The sequence below is a fragment of the Peromyscus leucopus genome, chromosome 8a (assembly GCF_004664715.2).
Source record: "Peromyscus leucopus breed LL Stock chromosome 8a, UCI_PerLeu_2.1, whole genome shotgun sequence".
NCBI classification, from domain to species: Eukaryota; Metazoa; Chordata; class Mammalia; order Rodentia; family Cricetidae; genus Peromyscus; species Peromyscus leucopus.
In genome coordinates this window covers 21519619-21545668 of record NC_051085.1, presented here as the reverse complement: position 1 = coordinate 21545668, position 26050 = coordinate 21519619, and the positions used below count along the sequence as shown (strand labels likewise).

The 26050-nt window shown below is 39.0% G+C and overlaps 1 protein-coding gene across 3 annotated transcripts in view; it reads right to left on the bottom strand.

Moving 5' to 3' along the window:
* Positions 1–25698, bottom strand: part of Nkain2 (sodium/potassium transporting ATPase interacting 2) — a 1053517-nt gene extending 1027819 nt beyond the window's left edge. Inside the window, exon 1 of one of the 3 annotated variants that reach the window (XM_028868382.2) lies at positions 25243–25698. In XM_028868382.2, the coding sequence (XP_028724215.1) occupies positions 25243–25296 (54 nt within the window). In that variant the 5' untranslated portion in view covers positions 25297–25698. The remainder of the gene's footprint in view (positions 1–25242) is intronic. The other 2 variants (XM_028868380.2, XM_028868381.2) reach the window with 2 other exon arrangements.
* Positions 25699–26050: the final 352 nt, after the last annotated feature.

The window sequence follows — 26050 nt, the reverse complement described above, 5'->3', positions numbered from 1 at the left end:
ATCTACAGTCAGGCTTAATGATCTAAATTCAATCGCAAGAATCCACTTGGTAAAGGGGGAAAACTGATCCCTTCAAGTTGTCCTACAATCTCCATCCATAAGCATGCCATGGCTCATGCATGTGCGTACACACACACACAGACACACACATAAAATTTAAATAGCATCTGTTAAACAGTAGTAAACTAACTAAATATATTGCCAAGAAGACACCATCACATCCCCCAGCTCATGGGATAATGAAATCATTCTGTTCCTTCTGACAGTATTAAGAAAATGCTTCCATAACATCATCTTTCCCAGTAAATTCCTAATTCTGTATGTCATTACTGGTTTTTGTTTTTGGTGCACCTCCAGAAAAAATATACTTGTGTGTGAATGCAAATATATGTATGAAATTCCTCTGTAATTGAATCAAAACTAAACATTATTACACAAGAGCTAGAATTAAAAATGTCCACTCTTTTACACTGAAGATGTTCTCAATGAAAGAGAAGTGCCCTGCTCAATAGCAATAAAGCTTTAAACAGAGAGAACATGATTTGGCCTCTTTCCTTGGAAATTCATTGGGAAAGCAGGGATGAACTGTGAAGAAAATGGAAATACAGTATAATACATCAAGATAGCTCATTATGAAGAAGACAAAAATTCTTAAAGGATTTGTCTAAGTATTTCAAGCTCACATCTGTTAAATACAGAAAGAAACAGGATGGCTTCAATATTTAGTAGTAAAGAATTGTTGGGAGACCAGTAGTTGGCTTGGCTTCCACAGCAGACTTCAGATGGTAGACTTTTTTTAATTTTCAAAACAAAGGACATTTTGTTTCCCACGTTCGCTTCTCGGGTGCAATTGTTTTCAGGGCCTTAAGGGGTTTCTAACTCTTTCTCTGAACTTCAAAAGCAGTGAAAACAGGGTATTTATGGGCCATTAGCTACACTAATGGTTTGATTCCATTCAGTCTTACCAGCGCAAGAGAAATCTTCCAATGGATACATAAGAGAGTAGGGGCAGCTCTGGGGTTTACCAAGCAGCAGGTTTTTCTTCCAAAAATCAAAAAACAAAAAACAGAGCAGCCCAGGGAAGAGCACACAGATTGGTTGTCCAGTGCCAAACAGTGGGCCCTGAAAACACACCTACAAATAATGTTATATGGACTCAAAAGTTATATTTGGGAGTGTGTGTGTGTGTGTGTACATATATACATGCAATAACAACTAATAACTGATATTTTTAAAAAAGAGGACATGGATTTGAAGGAAAGCAGGACAGGTATTTTGGAAGGTTTCGAGGAAGGATAAAGAAGGGAGAACTGTGTAATTAAAATACAATCTCAAAAATAAAATAAAAATAAAAAAGAAGGAATAAGCAGGAACTAAACAAGCATATTGAAGTTTTCTTAAATTGCTTAGGCCTTTACTTATTTTGTTTTTCTAGAGTCCTAGAGCACAAAACAGAAGACGGCAGCAAGTTCATGGCACCATGAACTGGTGAGCTCAGTTCTTCTCAGATACCATCCGATTCAGAAATGGTTGCCTAAGAACAATGGACCTCACCAGAGAGAATGTTCTAAAAGAGTCAGTTTTAAAAGTAAGCTGAATTTCTGTATTTCTTGGCCAATATGCCAATATCTAAGTCATCTCCTGTTCAATACATGGACATCTGGTGGTTGAATTATAACACTGTGATATTGATAGCATCATCGCACTCAAACATGCTGTTTGAGTAAGCTTCTCCTTGACCTTCTAGTATTTGAGTGAGAAGTTGTCCATCTTTCCCCCTCTGTCCATCCTTCCCTCTCTCCTCTCCTCCTACTCCATCCCCTTCCTTCTTTCCGTCTTCCCTCGTCTTTCTCTCCCTCCCCTCCCTCTCTCTCTCTCTCTAATTCAAATACCACATTCTAATTTTCCAAGATAGGGAATTTTGTAGGCAATGAAAATACCCTTGCTTTAATTGGCATTTACTAACAATTATACTAAAGCACATTCAAGACATAAAATAAAAGAATCAGAGCTGGATAGTCTAAATAAAAAAAAATGTTAAATGAAAGGTTTAAAAGGTGCTGTTTGATATGATTATAAATCTTGACAACATACCTCAAGTACCATCCCATCCTCCAGTACCTCACCTAGCCAGTCACTGCTCAATATATTTGGTAAAAGGTGTTGAAAGGCTCTGATTTTGTGAAACAAAAATATATGCAATTGTTTTCACTAAATGTTAACCTCCTATAAGTAATTTAGAAATAAAGGGGTGACTGGGCTGGCAAGATGACTTAGAAGAATTTCTGCACTAGTCTGACAACCTGAGTTCAATTCCCAAACTCCATCTAAATAAGGAAGGAAAGAATTGACTGGACAGAGGTGTCCTTAGACCTAAACACACACACACATATACACTGGGAAGCATGTGCATGAGCATTTGCACATACAAAGACACACACAGAGAGATAATAATATAAATATTTTAAAGGAGGAAAGGCAAGAAGTCTCATGCAATCACTTAGTCCCCAAGGCAATCAATCTAGTTTGACAGTTTCCTAGTCAATCTTACACATGGTTTTCATACATTTTTAGAAAACATACCATGAATTACCTTCCTATAACAAGAGACCACACACCCCACATGGTGTCTAATTTCTACTATAATTTTATTACTTAACAGATCTTGTTGTGATTATTTTTATCCAGAATCATTTCAAGAGAGAATGTTAGTACAAATTGCTGTAAAGTAATCAAAACTTTGTAGTTCTTAAAACTGTAACTTACTAAAGCCAACACCCATTAGTTATAAGGACACTTTAAAGGATTTTTTGCAAAAATGTTCAAACAACAAACTCCCCAGAGTAAAAAATTCAGTGAGGTTTGTAGCTTTAAATAAAAGTTGCATATTAATTGCATCTGTAGTGCAACTTCAGCTTTGCAAATAGGACCACTGGCCAGCTGACATGAAAGGGAAGGAATGTCCCTCTTCCTGTCAATCTCCCTGCTAGGGAGCAACCCACCCTATTCTGTTAGTTACCTTTTCATTATGGGACAAGATGCCCTATAAACTGCTACAGTAAAATACTTTTCAACTTACTTATTTAATTGGAATATTTTTATAACATTAACCTATAATTGTGTGCGATTCAGTATTGGTAATGATATTTGGCTTATTTTCTTCTAGCAATTTCAATGTTTCATATCTCACATTAAAATTTTTTCAATCTCTTCAGCTGATTTTTATATAGAGTTAGAGAGAGAGAGTGCTCTTCTTTGACTTTTCTGTATGTAGATATCTTGTTTTCCCAGGATCATTTTTCCGTGTAACAGTTTCCTCCAACATAAGACATTCCATCTTGGAGGGATTCTCATTAACACTCAGAATGTTTTAAAAGGGGGTTGAGGAGTTTCACCTTTCAGAGAATCCCATGAGTACTCAGGAACTTCCAAAGGGAAGACTTTTAAGACTCAGAAAGTAAACAACTCAGAATCTTCAGGAAGTTCCTGAAAATGACCAGACACACTACGTCCCTCCTTCCCAATACTTCAAACTTAGATAAGTAGTAAGGACTGGTGAGAACACTTTCAGAAAAGGTAGCTGTCTAATAGAGGCTCAGATCAACTGAGCTGCCTAAAAAAAGACACTCTCCAAACTATGCAGCTTCATGAACATTGTGCAGTACCCTCCCAGCTTTTGTAAGCTGTCACATACGATAGAACAGACTTTTGGTGAAACAGCTTATCATTGAGTCCTTCCTGTCCCTATAAGTACCCCTCACCCATACTCTAGTAAGTAACCTACATGAAACACATTGATTCACCAAACTTATCTTTGGTAGTATCCTTACTTTGGCATGCTGTGGAACACTGCTGGAATGAGTAGACATCTGTTCGCATCTCCCCAGAATACTGTCACACAACACATCTGTTCAAGAGGCAGTCTTTTCTCCAATGCATGTTTCTTGTCACTTTTGTTAAGAAGTAGATGACTTGGCCGGGCGGTGGTGGCGCACGCCTTTAATCCCAGCACTCGGGAGGCAGAGCCAGGCGGATCTCTGTGAGTTCGAGGCCACCCTGGGCTACCAAGTGAGTTCCAGGAAAGGCGCAAAGCTACACAAGAGAAACCCTGTCTCGGGGAAAAAAAAAAAAAAAAAAAAAAAAAATAAGAAGTAGATGACTATTTCTGTGTAGATTTACTTTTGGGTCTTCCATTCTTACAATGACAATGATCTGTGTGCCAGAATCATCCTGTGTTTATTACTATGGCTCTGTAGAATAATTTGAAATTAGGTGTTGTGATCCCTCCAATAGTGTTTTTTTTGGCTCAGGATAACTGGGTCCATCCTGGACTGTTTTGTGTCTGTTTTTGTATAATCTCTCAGGTTTCCTTTTTTTTTTTTTTCTGTGAAGAAGTCATTGGAATTTTATTGGAATTACATTGAATCCCTAGAGGCAAAAGTTGAAAAGGCTGGTTGCTAATGGTGTGGGTAGAAGGAAGAATGAGATTTGCTGGATATAATGTTTTTTTCTTTGGCTGAACAAAAAGAAAATGCTTTAAAGGAAATTACAATTACAATGGTTGGAGAACACAGTTAGTTCACTTGCCACTTCTAAACATTGTTTTTAGTAAACACAATTTAGTTATCATTTAGTAAAATTGAGTTAACATTATTTAACTAAAAATAGTTAAAATTGTAAATCTTGTATTTAACAAGAATTTTAAAGAAGTAATGAATCATTAGACCTCGTCCCATTAGAGTAAAATTTAAATGACCTTTGAAGGGTGTTGCAACAATTTTTATTTTTTCACATTTCTCCAGGACATTTTGGAGGAAAAAAAAAAAAAAAAAAAACACCTCTCCTTTCCCTGCAGTCTTAGGCCTGCATCTGTTAATGGTGCTGACCCAGTGGCCTTGCTGGGACATCTATCAGAGGCATTCGAATACTTCTCAGTCCAAAGAATACTGCATAATGGAATTAGCCCACTAAATCCCTGCCTTTCTGTGGATGCTAAATGTGCTACTAAAGCACTAAAAGCAGTCATGTATTTTTAAATGCAGAAATTAATGTGATTCAAAATAGTATCTATTGGCAAACCACAGCAGTTCTTAATCATGTTTAATCTACGTCTTCTAGAAAAGTGCCTTGACTGATTTGAGTTACCCATTTTAATGATACTTATCCCATCTCTCCAAATGAGATGGGCAACTGTTTGAAAACACGTACCATCCCCAATGCTGCCTAAGGGCTTTTATCATTGTTTTTAGAGCACAGGAGCTCTTCAAACACACAGCGTGTGGGGGTCTTACCGGAGGGCAAAATGAGCTGCTCTGCTGGGCTCATTCAGGCAGCTGAGCCACTTTCAGGGAGTCTCTGGGGAAAGCTCAGGTTGACACCATGTAGTGAAACAGGTGAGTCTTCCCATTTTTACCCCATGTTGTGTACTCTAATGATCCTTTTCAGGGAATCTCAGAAAACTTAAACTATCCATCCTGTGCTTTAAGAAAATATACAGTAGTTAGCATAACTGGGCCTTGGTGAATGAGCACTATTTTTTTTTTTTCAGAATTACGGTATCTCATTGTTTTTTTTTTGTTTTTTTTTTTTTTGTTGTTGTTCAAAATAAGTGGTAATGATAGTCTATCTGAAAACAGACCATTAAATAAGCCTTCTAATTTAACTTTACCAATAACCTATTCTAAACTAGAAATATCTCTTGAACATAATCACTATCTCTAGGATGGAAGATTATTGAATTAAATTGTTGAATATTAATGATTGTGCTGTGGTCTGAAAACCCTCCACCTAACCTGGAAAAATATTTAAATGATAAAATTATGACCTCAACTCATTAGGACACAAGGGCCTTTGGGTCATGAGAGCAGAATCCTCATGAATGGTATAGTTCATTTATAAGATCCAAGAGAGGTCACTCCCTTCTCTACTATGCACACACCTAGATGGAGTCATCTAAGAACCCAAAACCATGTTCTCATCCGCAGCCAGTCTCTTTTATATCTGACTTCTTCCCAACCCTGAGAAACAGTACAGGGGTTTGTAAGCGTCTTGATTGCTTACCTTGTTGTGGCAACAAGATGCTTGACAGAAGCAATTTAAAAAAGAAAGAACGTCTGTGCGGTCAAGTTTGATATACAGTTGACTATGGTAGGGAAGTTATAGCAGTAAGAATTTGAAGTGGCTGGTTAAATCACATCAGCAGTCAGGAGGCAGAGAGAAATGAAGCCAAGGCTCAGCTGACTTTCTCCTCTCTGTGCAGTTTATGGAACCTCATCCCAAAGAAAGATGCCATGAACACTCAGGATGCTTTTGCCCACCTTAGTCTCCTACGAACATGCACAATGGTTTGTGTCAATGGTTATTCCAAATTCTATGAAGTCAAAAATCAAGATTAACCATCACAATTTACCCCCATTGCCAAACTGACACCCCAAAACATAACTATGAATCCATGACTACAACCTCATTTGGATGCTTAGAGCAATCAGAATGGGTTTAGGGCAACCTTTGAAAACAAAAAAGATATAATGTATGTCTTACTTTCTGAAAAAGAGAATAATGAAATCAATATTTCCCTGAGATATAAAAACAAACATGTACCTGGTAGGCTAACTGGTATTCTGAATATCAAACCCTTTCCCTTGATGAATGGATTAGGAAACAATTGTGTTTAAATCATAAAATAGGGCCAGGGAGATGACAGATATGGGCATTGCAGCCAAGCCTAATAACCTGAGTTTGGTTCCTAGAACCCACATTGTGAAAAGAGCATATATGAAGAATATCAGTTTTCACATTTGCTCTCCGCCGTGTGTGTGTGTGTGTGTGTGTGTGTGTGTGTGTGTGTGTGTGTGTAGAGGAGAGAGAGAGAGAGAGAGAGAGAGAGAGAGAAAGAGAGTATGTGTGTGTGTATTTCTCTATTTCTGTTTATCTAGCTCTATTTCCCTCCCCGTCCCTCTCTCCCTGTCTCTGTCTCTTTCTCTGTCTCTCTGTCTCTGTCTCTCTGTCTCTCTCTCTCTCACACACACACACACCAAATTAAGTAATTAATTAATAGTACGTTTATTGAATTTTAAGTTCCCAAAATAATAGCCTCCAGAGAAAGGCAGTAGCACAGGAACTAATGATAACACCCTACTCCTACTCCAATATCCCCAATGAGCTGTACTTCTTAACTTCTTATTCCTGTTACACATCTTCTTTCCTTTCATTTCGACTGCTCATTTTAATTTTCTACCATAAGTATAGCTGCCAGAAAGATCTTGCTTCACCTTGTCTCTCCAAATGGTCCGCATTCAGCCTGCCATTAAGGCACATGCTTCAATCCTAGCATAAGCGAGCAGATCTCGGTGAATTGAAGGCCAGCCTAGCCTTCACAGCGAGTTCCTGGACAGTCAGGGTAACATAGTTAAGTCTTGTTTTGAAAACAAACAAACAAAACTAACAAACAAAACAGTCTACATTGCTTTACAGTGAATACAAGCTCCTAGACAGTAGTTTCACTGTATGTGTAAAGGGGTCCTAGTGACTGACTCTGCTACGGTCTTACTGGCAAGACACACAAGCTTATTTGTGTGTGTTTGAATCATGTAAGATCCATCTGCTTAGATGCCTGCCCAGGGAGCTTTTCTAATTGTTTCCAGGATCCCAAACATGTGTAGTATTTCAATCTACATTAAAATTGTCCAAAGGTCAAAAGTGGTTCCTAGATGAAAAACCTATGTGCAGACAAATTTTGTTCGTCACAGACACTTCATCAAAGGTCACACAGTGAAAAGCAAACCTAAAAGTAAACCCCCAAAGAGCCTGCCTCTTCCCTCAGTATTTTCTTTACTTCTGAAAAAGGGTCTATTTAGCATGCCTCCTTTCCTAAGTACTCATTTCTTCCAGAGTCCCAGATTACATTGATTTTTTTTTCCATTTTGACAAAACGGCTTTATCTTCACCAAAGCTCCCTGAGCTTCCAATTCAGAGCTTTCCCACCTCTCTCATTGATAGTCACATCTGTGTCTCACCCATAGGATCAATCCTTTCTCCTACTCTTGTCTACCGTCTTGATTACAAAGTCTCGGCTCCTTCTCCACACACAGCAAATAGACTTTTTTTTCCTCCAACCATTCCTCCTCCATTCCAAATTTTATGAGAGGTATTTTAGAAACTGTGACCCACAAAGCCTTTCGTTTCCTGCTAGCGCTTTCAGAACGAAGTCATCCGAGTTGTTAAGTTTGACCTCTATATAAATTTTCCAACTGCCTAGGGACATGTCCATCACCATTAAGACTGCCGCTTTTCATTGTCTCTACATTGCCACTTCAAGTGCAAAAGAATTCAAAACAAGCTCCTAGTCACTCTCACTTAACTAGTGATCTCTACCACCTCTACGCTGAGTGCTCACAGCAATGGTGTCACCCCTCCTTTTTTTTCCCCGGGGAACCAGGGCCTGCCATCCTCTCAACTTTTCTATCAAAGACTGTCATCATGTGCCAACAAGTATTCCTCTGTTTTCCCCCTTAGAACTGATGGAAGCCAAGATCAAGTGATCTCTTCCCTTACTCTTTAATTGGAGTATCCATGGAGACACTTCATATCAACTGTGATTTACAAAGAAAGTATTTTTTTTCTTTGTATTAATCATCATTTTGTTGTAACTATCATGCTACGCTCTCATTATCATAAGACATGGTACTTCTTACAATAGCATACTGAGTGGTCTCCTAGACTTCAGTCCCCTCCATCTGAATTGTTCCTATGTTTTCTGAATACTAGTCCTTAAATGTTGCCTTGAACTTGTCACTACAGAATAGAGAAATGATTCTGACTACATGCCACTTTCTGTAAAACTTTAACCCTTTGCAGATTTCAAAACTCTTGACAAGGTATGAATAGCAAGTCAGATGTATTGCCTATTTATTTCCTCTTCTTCATGTCTTAAGTGCCATTATCATCCTAGTTTAACCAAGGCATAGAAATCTCAAGTAACGTAAGCCAAGTGACATATACTGACAAGTCAGGATTTGAAAACCTGGCTCCAGTAATAAGGCTTTTAAAAACAGCGCAATGTTCTAAAACCCATTACTTCACACGTCTATCCATTCGTCTATCCATTCATGATCCCCACTACACCTTCACAGATCCTTCAGTCCAAACACAGATATCACATACACTAGATTAACACAAGTTCTTTTTATATGCTCTATCCAAGGAGGAAGAGACCTTCAAAAGAAACAGTATTTCTGATAGCTCCCTCATCTTCCTAAGGCCTGACCCCTTGCTCCAATCATCCACCCTCTGCTTGTCACATTCATACACCCACAGTAGATACAATGGATAGACCATTCTTACAGTACAAGGAAAATTAACCACCTTTTGTTATGTAATGGAAGCTTCCATTCACAAAGACAGCTAATGGTGTTGGGTTTGTTTGGTAACATGGCAAGTCAGTCTACAGAGTCTGCTGTCCATAGCAACAAAGCTTTACAACTGCTAACTCTAAGTGGAAAACAGAGTCTAATCCCAGATTAAATAAATGAATACATTTTAGAGACAGCATGATCAAATGATTTGCTCTGCATCATGCATTTGAACACCACCTTACCTGGACATTCGTCCTGCCGGCACCTGGCCTGACACATCTGTTTTCATCCTACAAACTGAAAAATAAGAGCCTGATCCAAAATAGTGAAGGCCAGTATGCATGCACCATGATTCCACAAGGAGTCATTTCTCAATGACCATATATGCAAACATCCATGAGCTGTATAAATGTTTCATGCCTAACACCTTTTCCTGTCAGGTGAGTAATCTTTACACTCCCTTCATTGTCCATTTATATAATGACCTGGTTGCTGACACACACTATTACTCATTAAACATAGTACAACCCCTCAAATGAATCCTGAACAGTGTTGCTGGGGAAAAAAAATAGCACTTGCTTTGTTTTAAAATCCAAATCATCAGGCAACAAACTATTTTCTCCCCTATGGTTTGAGTCATATTCATTCAAATGGGTTTGTGAGTAAGGCTTAGTCTGCACTTACATTGTTGTTAAGTTTGGTTGCAGCCCTGTTCTAGGCAGATATGGTTAGGAAATGCAGGTGCCAACTAAACTCCAGGTTATTGAGAACTTAAACATCACAGCTTAAACTCAGGACCTTATCTTGGGGAAATACTCAGAATATTCTGCCTGTCTTTTTCCCAAGGCATTTTAAATTCTCAGATACTCATTTCAAATCTCTTTAAGTTCTTCCTTCTCCCGCTAATTTGACAAAGTACCATTGGAGATGAAAACTAAGGAATGCCCTCCGAGGCAAGGATGAAACGATTTATTTTAAACAGGCACCACTGGTCATGTGGTCAAGCACTCCTTTCCAGTCCAAGAAGTTCTGTGGGGACTGACACAGACTTCTACTCATCCAAGCTAACTCACTGGTGTCCCTGAGACGTTGCTTTCCTGGAAGTTCATCCTAAATAATTACCTGGCTGGTATGGGGTGCCTCTGAAGGCTTGTCTAGGTTTTAGCTTTCCATTTGGTTGCCTTAATTGGGTTCTGTTTTTCTTTTTTCTCCTTTCTTTAAATTACCAAGTAAGACTGGGAGCCCTCTAGACTCTGTTTAGTCTCTATCTTCTAATTAGATGATGGGAAAACTTTAATTAATAAGATGACCCCAGCATAAAAATCAGGTCATATTGTTAAGCACTTATAACTTACAAATTTTAGCAAGCACCGACTTTTGCAAGTCAGCCAACTTTGTTAGTTCTCAACAATTCTTTAATTAGGCTACTCGGAGAGGAGCACACTCTAATGTGTGTCCTGGCTACATTCCAAAGGGGGATAATTGCAATCTGGCCTACCTAAACTTCCACTTGTTTCAAGTGAATACAGTAGGCTTCTCTGTTCCCTGTCTCAGTTTCATTCTGCATTGATGTTTTGTAGAAGGCAGCAGATGGAAGACTCCTGGTTTCCAACCTGAGCATTCCAGATTAGCAGTTAACAAGACCCACTGAAACCCCACCACATTTAGAACAATGGATTGGTAAATGAAGAGAGTGCTGTAAGTAAAACCAGGTCCTTTATTCACATACAATCTTCTCAGCTGACTAAGTCGTCTCCCATAGAGAACATCCCCTCTATTCTCTCTCTTCCTTTGTTTCTCTTTCAATATCATTCCCCACTACACACACACACACACACACACACACACATCTTTATACCGTTGTATTCAGCTGGACATCCAGAGGGCCCGAGTGTACCTTTAGAGGGTTGTACTTAACTGCTGAGAAGACAGGCTCATCTCCTTCTAGATCTAACCTCCAGGAATTACTTGGTCCTTCTTTCTTTCTTTCTTTTTTTCCCTCGATGGTTTCTGTTTTACACTGATCTGGTTTGTCTTCGAGTAAAATGCATCAGATGATACATTAATTCTCTTTAATCACAATGAACCAGAAAAGAACCTCTAGTCTGGTCCTTCTAGAGAAGGGTAATGTTAAAGTGCAAAATTTAATCATAAACCCATCAAGCTGAAAATGACCTTCAAGAAGTCTCGTAATTTACTCCCCTTCCTCAGGCATCCAGAGTTCACAAAAAGACTGTTAGCCAAAGAAATCAAGTTGGATCAAGAGAAATTATGTAGCAGATAGGACCATTTAAAAGATCTCGGACAATACCTAGGCTTTCCAGTGAGTCGGGATATCAAATAGTAAAATGCTCTTTGAATATTCCTGGGTTCAGGGATCATGTAATGAATAGTAATTACTTAAGAAGTTTTCAGACATAAGTTGCTAAAGGGCAGTGGTGTGTATACGTAAGTGTATATGTGTGAGTGTTTGTGTGTGTGCGTGTGTATGTGTGTGTAATGTGAGCATTGTGATATGCATGTGTGTGAAAGTATCTGAGTATGTGAAAGTGAAAGTGAGTGTGTGATCATGAATGAGTAGGTATGTGTGCTGTGGGATGTCTTTCTGTACACTGAATATATGTTGCTCTGATTGGTTGCTAAATAAAGTGTTGATGGTCCAATAGCCAGGCAGGAAGTATAGGTGGGGCAAGCAGATGAGGAGAATTCTGGGAAGAGAGAGGGCTGAGGAGGAGTCACCAGCCAGACACAGAGGAATCAAGATGTCAAGGCAGAACTGAGAAAAGGCACCAAGCCACATGGCTAAGCATAGATAAGAATTATGGGTTAATTTAAGTGTAAGAGCTAGTCAGTAACAAGCCTGAGCTAATGGCTGAGCAGTTATAATCAATATAAGCTTCTGAATGATTATTTTATAAGTGGGCCACAGGACTACAGGGGCCTGGTGGGACCAGAAAAACTTCCTACTACATATGTGTGAACATGTACCTGTGTGTGTGTGTGTGTGTGTGTGTGTGTGTGTGTGTGTTTATAAGTGCAAGTAAAAGTTTCTAAATTATTTAGAGTTTGTAAAAATGAGTCTTTCTCGTTGAAATTCATACTGTTCCTAATTCATGACAAAGTCTTTTATAAGATTAAAAATTCATAATTTGCCCTAAAACCTCATATTCAGGAAATAAATATTTCCCTTAGCAAAAACTATTATATACATGTAATTAATGTGAATTCTTTCTTTAAAATATTTTTCAATTAAGAACTCTCATAAAGGAAAAAAATTATTAATATTTTAGCATTCTATCAGAAGCAAAATAAACTAAAATTGTCCATTATCTATTAGTATTCTTTACTGGCATTAAAATAAAGGTGACATTGACTGGGCCTTAGATAAAGTCCACCTGGCTCAAACTAAACTGAACAAAACAGCCAAGAATGCTAAAGGCTTGGTAGAGCATATAATTGGTCATAAAAAGTAGCTTTCAAATAAACCAAGACTCAACTTGGGCTCATAATCGATATTTCCACAAATCCTTAGTCAGCACCCTTCCCTAATGGATGTCTCAGCCTACTTTCCAATCTCTCTTTTACCACCCCCCCCAGTCCCCCCCCCTCTGCTCATTCACTTTCTTGTTCTCTTCATTTGCTGCTGGTTTGGAAACACACTGGAATTATTCAGAGTTTTCTAAATGCCTCCATGGATGTCTAGGCTGTTTCCTTGGATATTCCATTCCCACAGAATTCTATTCTCATTCCACTTGATGGCTGAGAGGTTGCTGGCAGCAAGTTTTGGTCGTAACAGACAGGGTGGCCTTGGATGACTTTGCTGTTTTCCACAGTGCAAAAACCCAAAGTTCCAAAAACACAGACTTTTCCCCTTGATATCCCCTGAAGTTTCCCACTCTAGCAATATCCATAAGCACTGGTCACTCTTTATTCCCATGCCAAAAGACAACAGAGATGGGATATCTGGGCAGGATGCCAGCTTGGGTCCAGTATGTGTTTTGAAGTGAACCTGCAACATCTGTGGATTTTGCGGAAACTTTACAGTCTCGTGTGTAATTCTATTCTGTTTTAAACCAGAACAAGTAAAATTATAAAGCTTGCTACCTTCTTCAGAGTGATGACAAATAAAATCATACATTCTGTTGAAACAAAGCAACACAAAAACAATTATGTTACTATGTCAAGGGCTCTGGCCAACCTGATTCAGAGCATGGTGCATACATGACTCTTACAGATCTACCATATTCATGCTCTACACTAGCCAACCCCTTCAGTTGAGCTCTTACAACTCAGAATCTGTTGTGAAGAAAAGTCCCCACAATTTCTAGTTGTTCATTGCTTTATCTCAGCTTATCTCATGGGGGTGAGAATTGGTAGTTTCTATATATTTTTGTTGTTTTGAGTATATATCATTTTCACCTACTATACACAGGAGAGGGATACAGTAAAATATTGTAATTACCAGACTATCCAGTCCTTACTACTGATACTGTCAAACTGAAGAAATAAAACTTTATTTTTATCCCTTATCCTTTATCCTTCCCTATTCCATCCATCTACACAGAAGAATGTCCATTTTTCCCAAAGCATTGCCCTCCCAATTCAGCTCCTTCTGGACATGGTTTCATAACCATCTTTATCTATTATCTACTCACCTGGTTAAAAAAACTTTCCCCAAATTCCCAACATTGTGTAGAAGCCATAGAACAACCTTGCTCTCTCCCCTGCTCTTCTCCAGCCTCTCCTTTTCAATCATTCTTTGGAAGTCACAGTGCACAGTGACGACCCTCATAACACCTGGGCCTCTGTGCCTACAGACACTACACCCCAGGATGAATCACAGGATGTGATGTAAACCATACAGGAAGTACTCCTCTCTGTGATTCGCTCAGCTCCTGCCTCTGCTTGGCTCACTCTGGCCTGCTTTCTTACTTTCAGCTGTCTTTGCTACCATCCCAGTTATCCGATGTTCCTTCCCATTCTGAAATCATGCTTATATTTATGCCTACAGATATCACAAAATGCTCATTCACAGGTGATGATTTTTCTTCAATCCACAAAGACACTTTCTTCGTTTGCTACTTTTCCATTCCAATTCTTACAAAGTTGAATACTGATAGAAAAGAAACGAGTTTGTCTACAAATGCATACCATCTAATTTCACAAAGGCCTCTAAAGAAATGCTGTCCTCTTTCCACTGTCATTTTGGCCTCACATTCTCAGTAGGCTTTCTAGCTTTGGGCATTTCTAATTTCCTACTGTTGGGCACTATGTCATGAACCCCAATGGCTAAGCTCTAGAGAGACACATACTGTATTCTACAATGTTGAGATTTCTTCTGAAGAGGTTCGAGTCCATCTATGAGCCAGACTCTTACCTTTGAACCCTCTGTTTCTCCTGTTCCTCCTGGAACCATCTGCTTTATCAGCTGACACTATTTCATCCTCAGCCTTATACTATTCCCATTCCCTTCGCTTGGTTTGTTCTTTTCTCCAATCTCACTACAGCAATCTGGCCTGCCATCTACCAGTCTTTTACATAATGGATGATCAACTTATGAGGTTATAACTAATCCTCTACATAAATTTCCTTAGAGTTGTATTCATAGAGATTTTGCCATGCTGCTCTATATTGCAAATACTTGCATATATTGAGTCTCTTTGTTACAGGTTTAGTTTGTTTCTGACACAGAAACCTTCAGGAGCTTATCATAGCTTGAGTTATACACATACACACACACACACACACACATACACACACACACTCACACACACTGCACACAAATACATGTATATATGTCTTTAAAATATGTAATATATGTCAAATGTGCATATAATTTATCAATTATAATTAAAAGCCATGATAGCCAAAAGCTTCCCATAAAATAGAAAACCTCAGAAAAATCATTTTATGAATTATGATTTTCACCCACATTTGATGGATTTACAAATGGGGGACCAGATGCTTGTGGGGCCCACAATCACTGTGAGTACTTCTCTGGTTATGAGTAAGTAGTAGCTTTTGCAGATTTGCCAAAAAGTCCATGATAAGTACAGTTAGAACTTTTCCTATAGAGACAAAACATAAAGGCAGAATCTGCTTTGTTATTTTTGTCTTGATCTCATACAGCCTCTCAAGTAATGATCTAATAAGCCAGTTAAACAATGTGGTATCCACTGAATTATATAACACCAGCTAATGTAACATTGAGCTATTATAAATTAACTATTTAAAACCTGACCAGGAAACAAAAGATTGACAAGATGGCTCAGTATTATGGACAGCTGTGTCTTGGCAATACTGATCTTATTTAGAGTGAATGTAAATGGGACTTTATGGCACAGGATGAACAGAGGTCAGTCAACCCGTTCTAGTTAACCAACATAGTAAATAAGTAGGATGGCTCAGCAAATAAATAAGAATGGATCAGCTCGCAACTTAAACTAATTTTAAGTTACTACAGTCATTAGATATTAGATTTATGACAGAAATATGGCTTGGCATTGCTTTCAGTTAGCTCTAACCCCAGTGATCAAAAGGGAAGAGAGTTTATTCAGTACATTTTCATTAAATCATTCATTTGTAGACATTTCATGAATCCTACTTGATGGGGATAATCTGATACATTTTTTTCAAACACTTTAAACAGATCATCACTGTAATCCAGCAAGTCCAAGGTGAAAATTCACAAGCAACCTGCCCCCAACTGCTGCAGGTGCTGTAACTAAAGAGGTACTCAGGGCAGTCCCTCTACAGGAGCCAAAAACACAGAGCAGAACATCACCAGCAAACAAATCTCTCTTCCTGTGGTACCCAATGAAAATTCTTTCCACATTTGTCTCCCAGTGGTATCTAAAAATAATACTCAATGAGATCAACCTTGCATATCTCTTCTTCCTGGAAAGCTCTGAGATTGGGATCATAGAAAGTCCACACCATTGAACAATTCAGAGTTAACATTGACCCCCCTACATCATTTGACACACAGCAAAAGGCTTCAACATATCTCTTTGTTCTATTGTGTAGGTAGCATAATATAGATGTACACAAAGACTTCTGTGAACGGAAAAGGGGTAATGAATTGATACTTGCACTCCAAACTAAGCCCCATTTGTTCTCAAAGAATAAAGCATTGTCGGGGATTTTCAATGTGTTACTGTTTTGGCATGCATGCATTGATCAGAAAACAGAGGTCAGTAGGAGGAATCTTCATCACCTGCCCTGTGAAGGCAAACATGGAGGAAGCAATGTGTGAGGAGCAGCACAGTTGTAGACTTCAGATATAGATGCAGATCCTCATCTACCACTTTGAAAGGGCGTGCCTCTGCAGACAGCCTTTCCACTGGCCTTTAAACCTCAAGACATCATCCTTCTACTCCAGTGGCGTGCCATACTGTTGGCAATGTCAGCAACCAAACTTGACTAAATTTCAGGCTGAACGGCCAAGTTAGTAGTTGAAGCTTAATTTCCATAAAATCAAGTAAACTTAATAAGCAATAGCCAAATGTCTTTTAAAAAGTAATGTTCTAATTCTTTAAGTATGTAATATTCGGTAATATGTGATAATAAGGTATTTACTTTATGCATTATTATTTGTTAGAAATATGCACAGTTGTTTCCATACTGACTTTTAAATTCTATTTAGACAATTAATTTAATATTAACTATTAGACACACCATTACCCTGGAATAATATTTTGCTGAAAACTAGTGCTAAGAATATGAGTTCAGGCTGGGCGGCGGTGGTGCACACCTTTAATCCCAGTACTCGGGAGGTAGGGCCAGGCAGACCTCTGTGAGTTCAAGGCCAGCCTGGTCTACAGAATGAGATCTAGGAAAGGCCCAAAGCTACGCAGAGAAACCCTGTCTCAAAAAAGAAAAAAAAAAAGAAAGAAAGAAAAAAGAAAGAAAAAAAGAAAAAGGTACTAGTTCCATAGAATAGAAGTAGCAACAATAACAAAATCGTTTCTTACATCATTGCAAGCACTTTGTGAATATCAGGTGCATCAAGCAGAATCAAGCAGAATCAAGCAGAGTTTCTTTAAAGCAAGGTTTATGGAACTCTTACTATGCTAATATATACTGTGATTCTTAGGGAGCAAGAAAGAAAAGCAAAAGAGCTTTTGGGTCAGTAGAATTTGTTTCAAGTGTTCATAACAGTTTTAGAAACACTGAGTTGAAATGCTGGGTGCTTTGTGAAATCCAAATTTAATTCTCAATGAATACTGAACAATATGCAAATCCACTAACAGTTGACAGTTTCTGGGGGAGGAAGAATCAGTTTTCTTTATGGGTGTGGCCTCTGGTGGGTTTTCACCAGACTATATATAGTGAATGGCCCTACTCATAAGCATATTGGCAGCACAAATTGATCTTGGTTATTAAAATAGAAAGGGGGCCTCATAGTCAGGAGGTGGTGGGAAACTGGGGGCCATATGAAAGAGTTACAGACAGCAGTGAAGATGAATATGATCAAAATAGTATGTATGAAATTCTCAAAGATTAATAAAATATTAATATGTATGGATCATTCATGTTCCATATTTTTTAATCTATTTCAAACTATTAGCAGCTGATGTTACAATGCTTTATATAGCTGCCCAAGTTTACGGGTGGATAAATTAAAAACTCATTTAAAACAATACTAGTTTTTGCTACTAGGGTCACAGTTCTCTTGATGCAAATTGCAACAGTATGTAAACACACTTAAAAGTATTCCTAGGATCCCAAGATGTGAAGTTGTGAAAGATTTAAACCATTAATAATTACAATGATATTTTAAGCATACTTCTTCCCCTGGATTCTCCTAAGCACACTTCAAGATATATGGGTCAGGAATTAGTTGCCCCATTTTTCAAATGAGGAAACAGAACCCAAACTATAAATGGCAAGCACAACACGAGACTGGGCCGAGAACAATCTGGCTTCTAACTTAATCTTGTGCGGCCTCAGCACATTCTCTCCCTTCTCTTTCAAGGCTGTGCTGAGCACAAGGAGGAGTTATTTGGTCAGGGGGCTTTACCAGTAAATAATCCAATTCCATTCCAGCATTGCCAAGCTGAAGGCTGCTTTCAGATTCATCTGTGTCCCTATTGATTGCAAAGACACGAGAATCGTGAAAAGACCTTCCATGTCTCTTATTTAAACTTCTGAATAGGACTGGGCTAGAAGGGAGAAGCAGACATAGTCTGTCCAGAAGAAAAGCTTTCTTTCACATCAGTCACAAGCCAAGGGAAGAAATGACCTCATTCTCTAGTTGGGTTGGAAAATTTCAAGAACATATGTACATACTCAAGATCACCTCTAAGTGGCCCGCAGTTCTTAAGGTCAGCTCAGAGACCATAAATATAAACAAAGTCCTTAGAAATTAAGAGTACCTGGCTTCTTCCCAGGCCTAAGAAGTCAGAAACAGTGGAAGACATCAGTACACCCATGTTACAAGGTCTTATAGAGACATCAATGAAAATTTAAGTTCAAGAAGTGTTCTCTACCACACTAATATATATTATAAATAACCTACTTACTCTGTCCTTTCCATTCTGTAGTGGTCTAGATGAATTCAAGGTCTGCAGATTGGCCTCTATCCACAGCCAATTAACAATGTCTTGCATTACCTCTCTGTCAAGGACTGATTTTTTTAAAAAAAATAACAAATTTAAGAACAAATGAGTGCATCTCTTCCTCCTGTGGAATCAGTTGTGAGTGTACACACCCATGTTCCAAAACTACGTTCAGTGGTTATCTGACAAAAGTTAACCATAAATCAAAGAAGCAATAATTTCTTTGTCAACTGGAATGATTACAGAAACACAGGCAGGAATTACTTCTCCAAGACACCACAAGCATACTTCATAGGGTTTGAGTCAACTTGGACTCCACTAAGGACAGGGCAAGATACTTACTCAACAGTGGCAAGTTTCTCTTAAGCTTATTCTATGGTGCATACACCAACAGGTCATATCAGTTAAAACTCTTAGATTTCTTGGATAGGAGGTTTGGACAGGGCCCTGAAGTCAAGGGCCTTTCTAAGCCTAAGTAATATTGTGTGGGCTATTATTGCAGAAAAAAAATGTAGTTGTTAAAACTGCTGATACTGTTTTCTTACATGGAAGGGAGGAAGTGCGGAACGAAGACAAAAGTTCCAAGTCCTATATATCTGGGTTTGAATGCAAGATCTTCCCCCACACTCTCAGGTGACTTTGAAAACTCTTTATTTCTGTTCAGCGATGGTCTTAAAATTTGCCACCTCCTTCTTAGGATTACTGCAGGAAATTTTAGTGTTTTATTCTTTATTTTAAATTTTATTCTTTAGAAAGAATAGCATTTAGTTTCAAGCAAGCTCCTAATAAACATGTAAGTTTTCATTGCTGTTTAAATATTTATCAAAGCTAGATTTTTGAAGGATACTTGTATTGCAAAAACACATGGTTCGAGAACTAATTTGTCTGAAAGCACGCATAAAATGAACTTCTTTGTAACTTTCAAGTAAGTTTTTTATAGACACCAAAGTTAGCCTATGGGTAGTTTAAAAAGTAAAAATTACTAGAAGTAGAGGCTATTTCAGGTTTAAAAGCCACACAAAACTTGCACAGCTTACAGCACATTTAGAATTAGGTGCTCCTAAACATTAGACATGCTGTGTTTATTTAGAAATAATACAAAAAACAAGGAAGATGTAGTTCTTAGGAAGATGAAGTAATTTTCCCCAACACTAACAGCTTCTCTACCTGAATACACCTGGAACACTAAAGAGGAAAGCTGACTGGTAATTTCACTTCCCACTCTGTCTGATAATAGAACATAACATCGTTTCATGTTGTGCTTTCAGTTTTTAAACATCTTCCAATTTCTTGGTGACGGTAAGAAAACACACTACAATTTTACTCTCTCATGTATTAGAGACCTTAGGTGTAAATACTATTTCAACCTATCACTATTATGAAAGACAGGTTAAAAAAGGAACCCTGCATGCAATATATCTGCCCCAAAGTTGTCTATGGATGGCCACACACTCTGAAATGTTTCAGTTGACTGCAGGCATACATAAGACCATGGCCATATTCTACCACCTGCCATGTAGCAAGTGATCCATGCATGTTTGTGTAAATAAATTCTATGATGTTCACACAATGAAACGACTTAATGATGCTTTTTCTCAGAATCTGTTCCCACTGCTAGGTGACAAATTATGGTATTTTACTCTGCTACAAACAGCTATCAAGTTTCCATAGGGAGGTAGTCAAAAACTGAAGGATATTTGGATGAGGACATGCTTCCCATGTGTTGGTTTGATTCTGATGCCTGTGTGTTGTAAGGTATAGTGGTAGTTTAATATAAACCTATGGGCAGATGACACTGTATAATTTGAAAATCTATCACTGTAAGTAAAATATACTCCCTAAAAATCTTAGGCACTAGAAATATATAAAAAATATTTAGTACAATTGGTGCTAGCATTATATTTTTATTTCTGTTATAAACACAAAAGCGTGAAAATTTGTTTCCATATCTGCAATTCTAATTTAGAGGACATATACATATCCAACAATGAAACAGTGCCCGCCCCCGAAAGCAAGCTTGCCTATTTCAAGGTATCCCTGACTTCTATTCTGAAATTCTTGATTAGGTAAGTAGAAAATTTGACTCCAAAGTAAAGAAGCACCATTTGGGGAAAGGAGGGGACAATGGCCATTTACTTTTCTGAGACAGCACCTACATCCTGGCTCCACCCTAGGAACATGCTGACCTTTTGCACAGAGGGTACTGCCTATCCAAGCCTTTGTATGGAGAAAGGGGGAAGAGTTCTACAAGTGACTGACTGAAATGAGGTATAGAACATCATACCAATTCGCCACTTTTTTTTAAAGACACAAGGATAGATATCAAGAGAACTTTCTATCCTTTTCTCGGTAAACCTTACAGAAAAAATAATTATGCTTAATTATAATTAATGAGTGTTTTAAGATGTACCAAAAAATATTTTTGTACATGTAAAGAAAACATTACAACAAGAGAAGCTATTTTTACAAGTTAGAAACCCCTTAGAATGTTTCAATTTCACAACTTTCTAAAGTGCCATATGGGAATTTTCACTCTTCTTTGTGAGTTAGATCCGTGAACAACATGTCAAATGCAGTACCCCCAGAACACCATAACACTCCACCTACACTTCCCGAGTTACTTCATGTCCATGCTTTGATTTTCTCCAAAGTAATCAAATATTCACCAAATAATGGAGAACAATGCATAAGAGCCATAACAGATATAGTACTCTATAATTAAAAGAAAATTGTTTTATTTATGTCTACATCCGTGGCCTAAAATGCATAGTAACTGTGCAGGAGAAAGCAACTATCATGCTTAATTTCCAAATGTGTTGCTTCACCCAGCTGCAGGCCCTGCTGCTAACCTGATTGTTAGTGACACCTGCTCCAAGTTAGTAACATTTCATAGATTACATGGGCAAGAACATCACTTGCAAGTGGTAATCAGCTGAGAGCAAATCTAGACTTTCTTTCAGTAGTTTATGAGATACACACTTCATGCCACACAGGCCTCTGATGTATGAAAATGTGTGAGATCTGAAACTGGCTTACTGGCAAACGAAGTTGTGTTTTCCATCTAAAATAAGCTATGTTCTTCTGTGTTATAATTGAGTTATTTCTTGTCACTGGAAAATATTAGAATACTTCTTTTTCAACATTTATATGAAGTCGTCTTTGACCCAAAGTAAAACTGGGTGGGGAAGAGGCAGGTTCTTTCACTAGCTGTCTGAAGACTGTAAATAAGAAGTTAAATTGGGCTTGGCCTGTACTACTAAACCCATCACTGGAAATACAGTGATGATTTCTGTTACTATCTGAAATCTTCAGTTTCTGAGCAGTGAAGGCAACAATGATAACAAGGAAATTACATTCTAGCGATTATGAGCTTAAATTCTGGATTCTGCCAATGAAGCAAATCTCTCTCCAGAAATCACATCCCTTCTTGCAAGAATCACCCTTATATCTGAAGCCAGTTTAACCACACAGCTCAAAGATTTCCATTTAGGAGACAAGCAGACACTTTCTCATAGAATGGAAGTTTTATATTGGATTATCATAGTACAGAATTGTAATTTATCTTACAATCTGATTTCCAGATATTCCAATAGTATATGTTTATGCTTACACTCTCTCAAACATTAAGAGAAAAAATATTTTATATAATTCACAGCAAGGATATAGACTCCTGGCCAGAAAATGCCTGTGGAGCTTTTCACCCTGTTCTTTGCATGTTAAATGTTCAAAATACCTCATCTGCTTTGAAAACAACAAGACAAGTGAGGTCTCTATTTCTACAGTACCTAAAGATACCACATCTTTTCCTAAGATTAGCTGTAAATTGATGTAACCTTTCAACTATAACACAGTATTATACTTATAAGTTTCAAGATTAATGCTTGTAGAGATTTTAAAAAGTTAGTGCAAAAAAAAGAAAGATTTTAAACTTAGATATCTTCGACTTCCTTCACTTTTAACAAATCTAAGGTACAGTTATGAAAGTAAAAAGTGTCCAAGTGTCCTAACACAAGCTGAACACATCAGAAGTCAACAAAACTTCGTGAAGTTTCATGTCAGTCAATGATACACAAGTCAAAACTTATTCTGGAGATCTGTGATGTAGCTCAAAGATACATAAACATTTTATATCCATAAGCATAGAGGAAAACACTAGCTTCTTCTCATAGGTGTTCTACAACTATTTGCAAAGGCATATTTTATGTACAAGTACATAAATATCTCTACAACACAGCAATTAACAAGAATCTCCTAGGTCCTAAAGGGTGTGATTATTTCACCCTATCTAAACAATTAATTTTCTTTGTCCTTTGTTTTTTGTTCTGCATCTGCATTAACATGGCTGCTAATTATATTAGCCTGCTGGCTGACACGAGAAGTGGGAATGGAAACAGACCACGATTCTCATAAAGCATAAGACACTTCTCAGGACTCAAATGTGCGCTTGCATAGGCTGAGCATTCCTATCTTGCAGACAACTTTATTTGGTTGGAGAACTTGGCCATGATTAAGGTATCTTTTCCGAAAAGTATTTTAACTCTTCCACAATACACAGCTGCATGGACACATATGCACAGGCACACACATGCACCCAGGCACAAACACAAAGAAAACTACAGCTGTATCATATTTGTAAACTTACCTTACTTGCTGGTATATTTATATTTTTCCAATTATTTTAAGAACGTATAGCAGTCACACAAAATGTCATTTGATCTAATACATACAACTGCCCTGCTACAATAATAAAACCCCTCTTTCATTAAAAGAGTATTAACTTACTTTTTTTTTAAACTGAACATAAGCATGCTTTACCCACCAACCTATTCTCAGTTTTATGCGTTTACACTCTGAACATGCAAATATAAAATATTCTGAAACATATACAAAAATAAAAACATTTGGAAAATGTAATACAACTTGGGACATCTGGGCTGTATAGGTAGTTTTACAAAGTAAACTCTGGTTAACCCTATCATTAGCAGCAAAAGTGGCATGCTGCAAAACTTATACTAATCTATGATAGAGAACCAGAAGTTGGTTTATATAGCATTGTGAAAACCTAAAACTCCTAAAATCATATCGCTTGTTCTGTCTTCTTTTCCTTTACAACCAAGTCCATAGTACGCAATTCACAGATCCAAGAATACATCATCAGGGAACTTTCCTTGGAGGGGGGAAAAATTCAGAGCTGAAATGCCTCAAAAACTCTACTTTAGCTAAACAAATTAAAAATTAAAAAAAAAAAAAAAACCTTGCCGCTGGTCTTCACAGCTGGTAAACAGTGAAGAAAACTTAAGGAATTCTGTCAGTTTCAACAGCAAATTCTTATTCATTTAAGCACTTTGTAATGACTAGGCTTTCAATAATGCCTTCCATCCTACAATTCCCCAGCCTTCTTAAAACAAGCGAGGCTAACTATTTAGATTAATTCTATGGAAGGCTACTTGGTGCCGATGAAGCAAGTACTTCCTACCTCAAATTAACCATTTGCCAGTGTCGTAATTTTTCACCTCTACACTCCCCTCAGCCCCTCCTTCCATGGCCCTTAGGAACTGAAATTTAGAGACATTATTGGTTTCTTGCCTTTTTAGCAGCTACAGGACATTCCTCAAAAAGTAATATAATTCTCCATCCTGTGAGATCAGACAATAGTATCTATTTCAGTGGCAATACCATACACAACGGAAGACAAGATATTATTTTTTTCTTAGAATTGTTGTAGCAATAATGATTTAAAGGTTACTGGTTCACTTTGTAGCAATGGTATTGCAGAGTTTATCTAAGTATTTCTCTTCAATCTACACACTTTTAGAACTCAGTGTGGCTTTCTAGCTCAGAATGCTGTAAGAATACCATCTGACCTAAACAAGGAGTTTTTTTTAAGAGAACTACGCGACAAAATATTCCTAGAAAATATCAAATCACAATGAATAAAGACACTGCAAAACAAGTATGTGAAAGAAAAGTCTGATAATTTGTATTTCCACTTCACACATATATAGTAAAATATATATGACAATCACCCCGTTACACTAACAGGGTTGCCAAGCATAAAAGAAGAGCTACATCTCGATTCCCTTAAAGAAATTAAAGATAACAAGTTTAACCCGCACCTGCAAAACTGTCTTTAGAGGGACAGAAATGGGGGAGGGCACAAAGGCTCACTTCTCCTGCACCCCTACAATCAATTTAAATCCAGGTAATGTCTGTCACCTTTTCTCTTTTCTTTTTCCTTCTGTCCTGCTCAATGGCAGACCTCTTACTACAGTCCCTGCCCACTCTCTCAAAGGCACATTACAGAATAAGAGGACCCAAGCGTCACTTACCAGTTGCATGCCACAGATAAAGATAAGCGTGCACCTGCCACTGCAATAACCCATGGTTTCCGAGACCCCTGCCACAGCCAGACTGTCCCACGTCGGCCACCGTCGAACCCCCACTTTATCCAATCAGATCGCCGGGAAGGACAGGCAAACCTGCCCAGGGCTCGGGGGCTCCGGGCTGCCGCTGCCAATGTCCTGGGAAGTGACAGGCATTAGGACCTGCCTGCGCGGCGGCGGCAGCTCCAGCCGCGCCCGCCACACATACCTTCACTCGCTCGGTGCACACGCCGCGCCGCGGGCAGCGCCGCCCAAGGAGACGCGCCCCGGGCCCGCAGGGGCGGCAGCGGCAGGCTGGCAGCGCCACCGCGCCCTGGGGCATCTGGCCCGCCAAGTTGCGGCCGCCGCCCGACGCGCGCTCGCCCCGCTCGCCCTGCGCACTCCCCGCGCGCGCGCGGGCTCCGGGGGCGGCGGAAAGGCGCGCCGGGCGCTGCCTGCCTCCCTGCGCGCTCGGCGGGCGGCTGCTCCCGGCGCTCCACCGGGCGGGCGGGCGGCGGGCCCGGGGGCGGGGCGCGGCGGGGCGGGAGCGGGGACGGTGGGGGTTCTGAGCTCTTCCCCCCCCACACCACTCCCCCACACCCCGGGCTGCTACGCGCGTGGGGCGGGTTGCGGGGGTCCACGCACCGTCCCGGTGGCGCCCCTCCCCTTCGCCCCGATGTGTAGGGGTCCTCCTCCTCCGGAGCCCGCGGTCCCCTCCCCGGGCGACAACTTCTCGGAGGTGGGAGCCGGGCTGCCAGCCCTGGCCGCTGCGGGC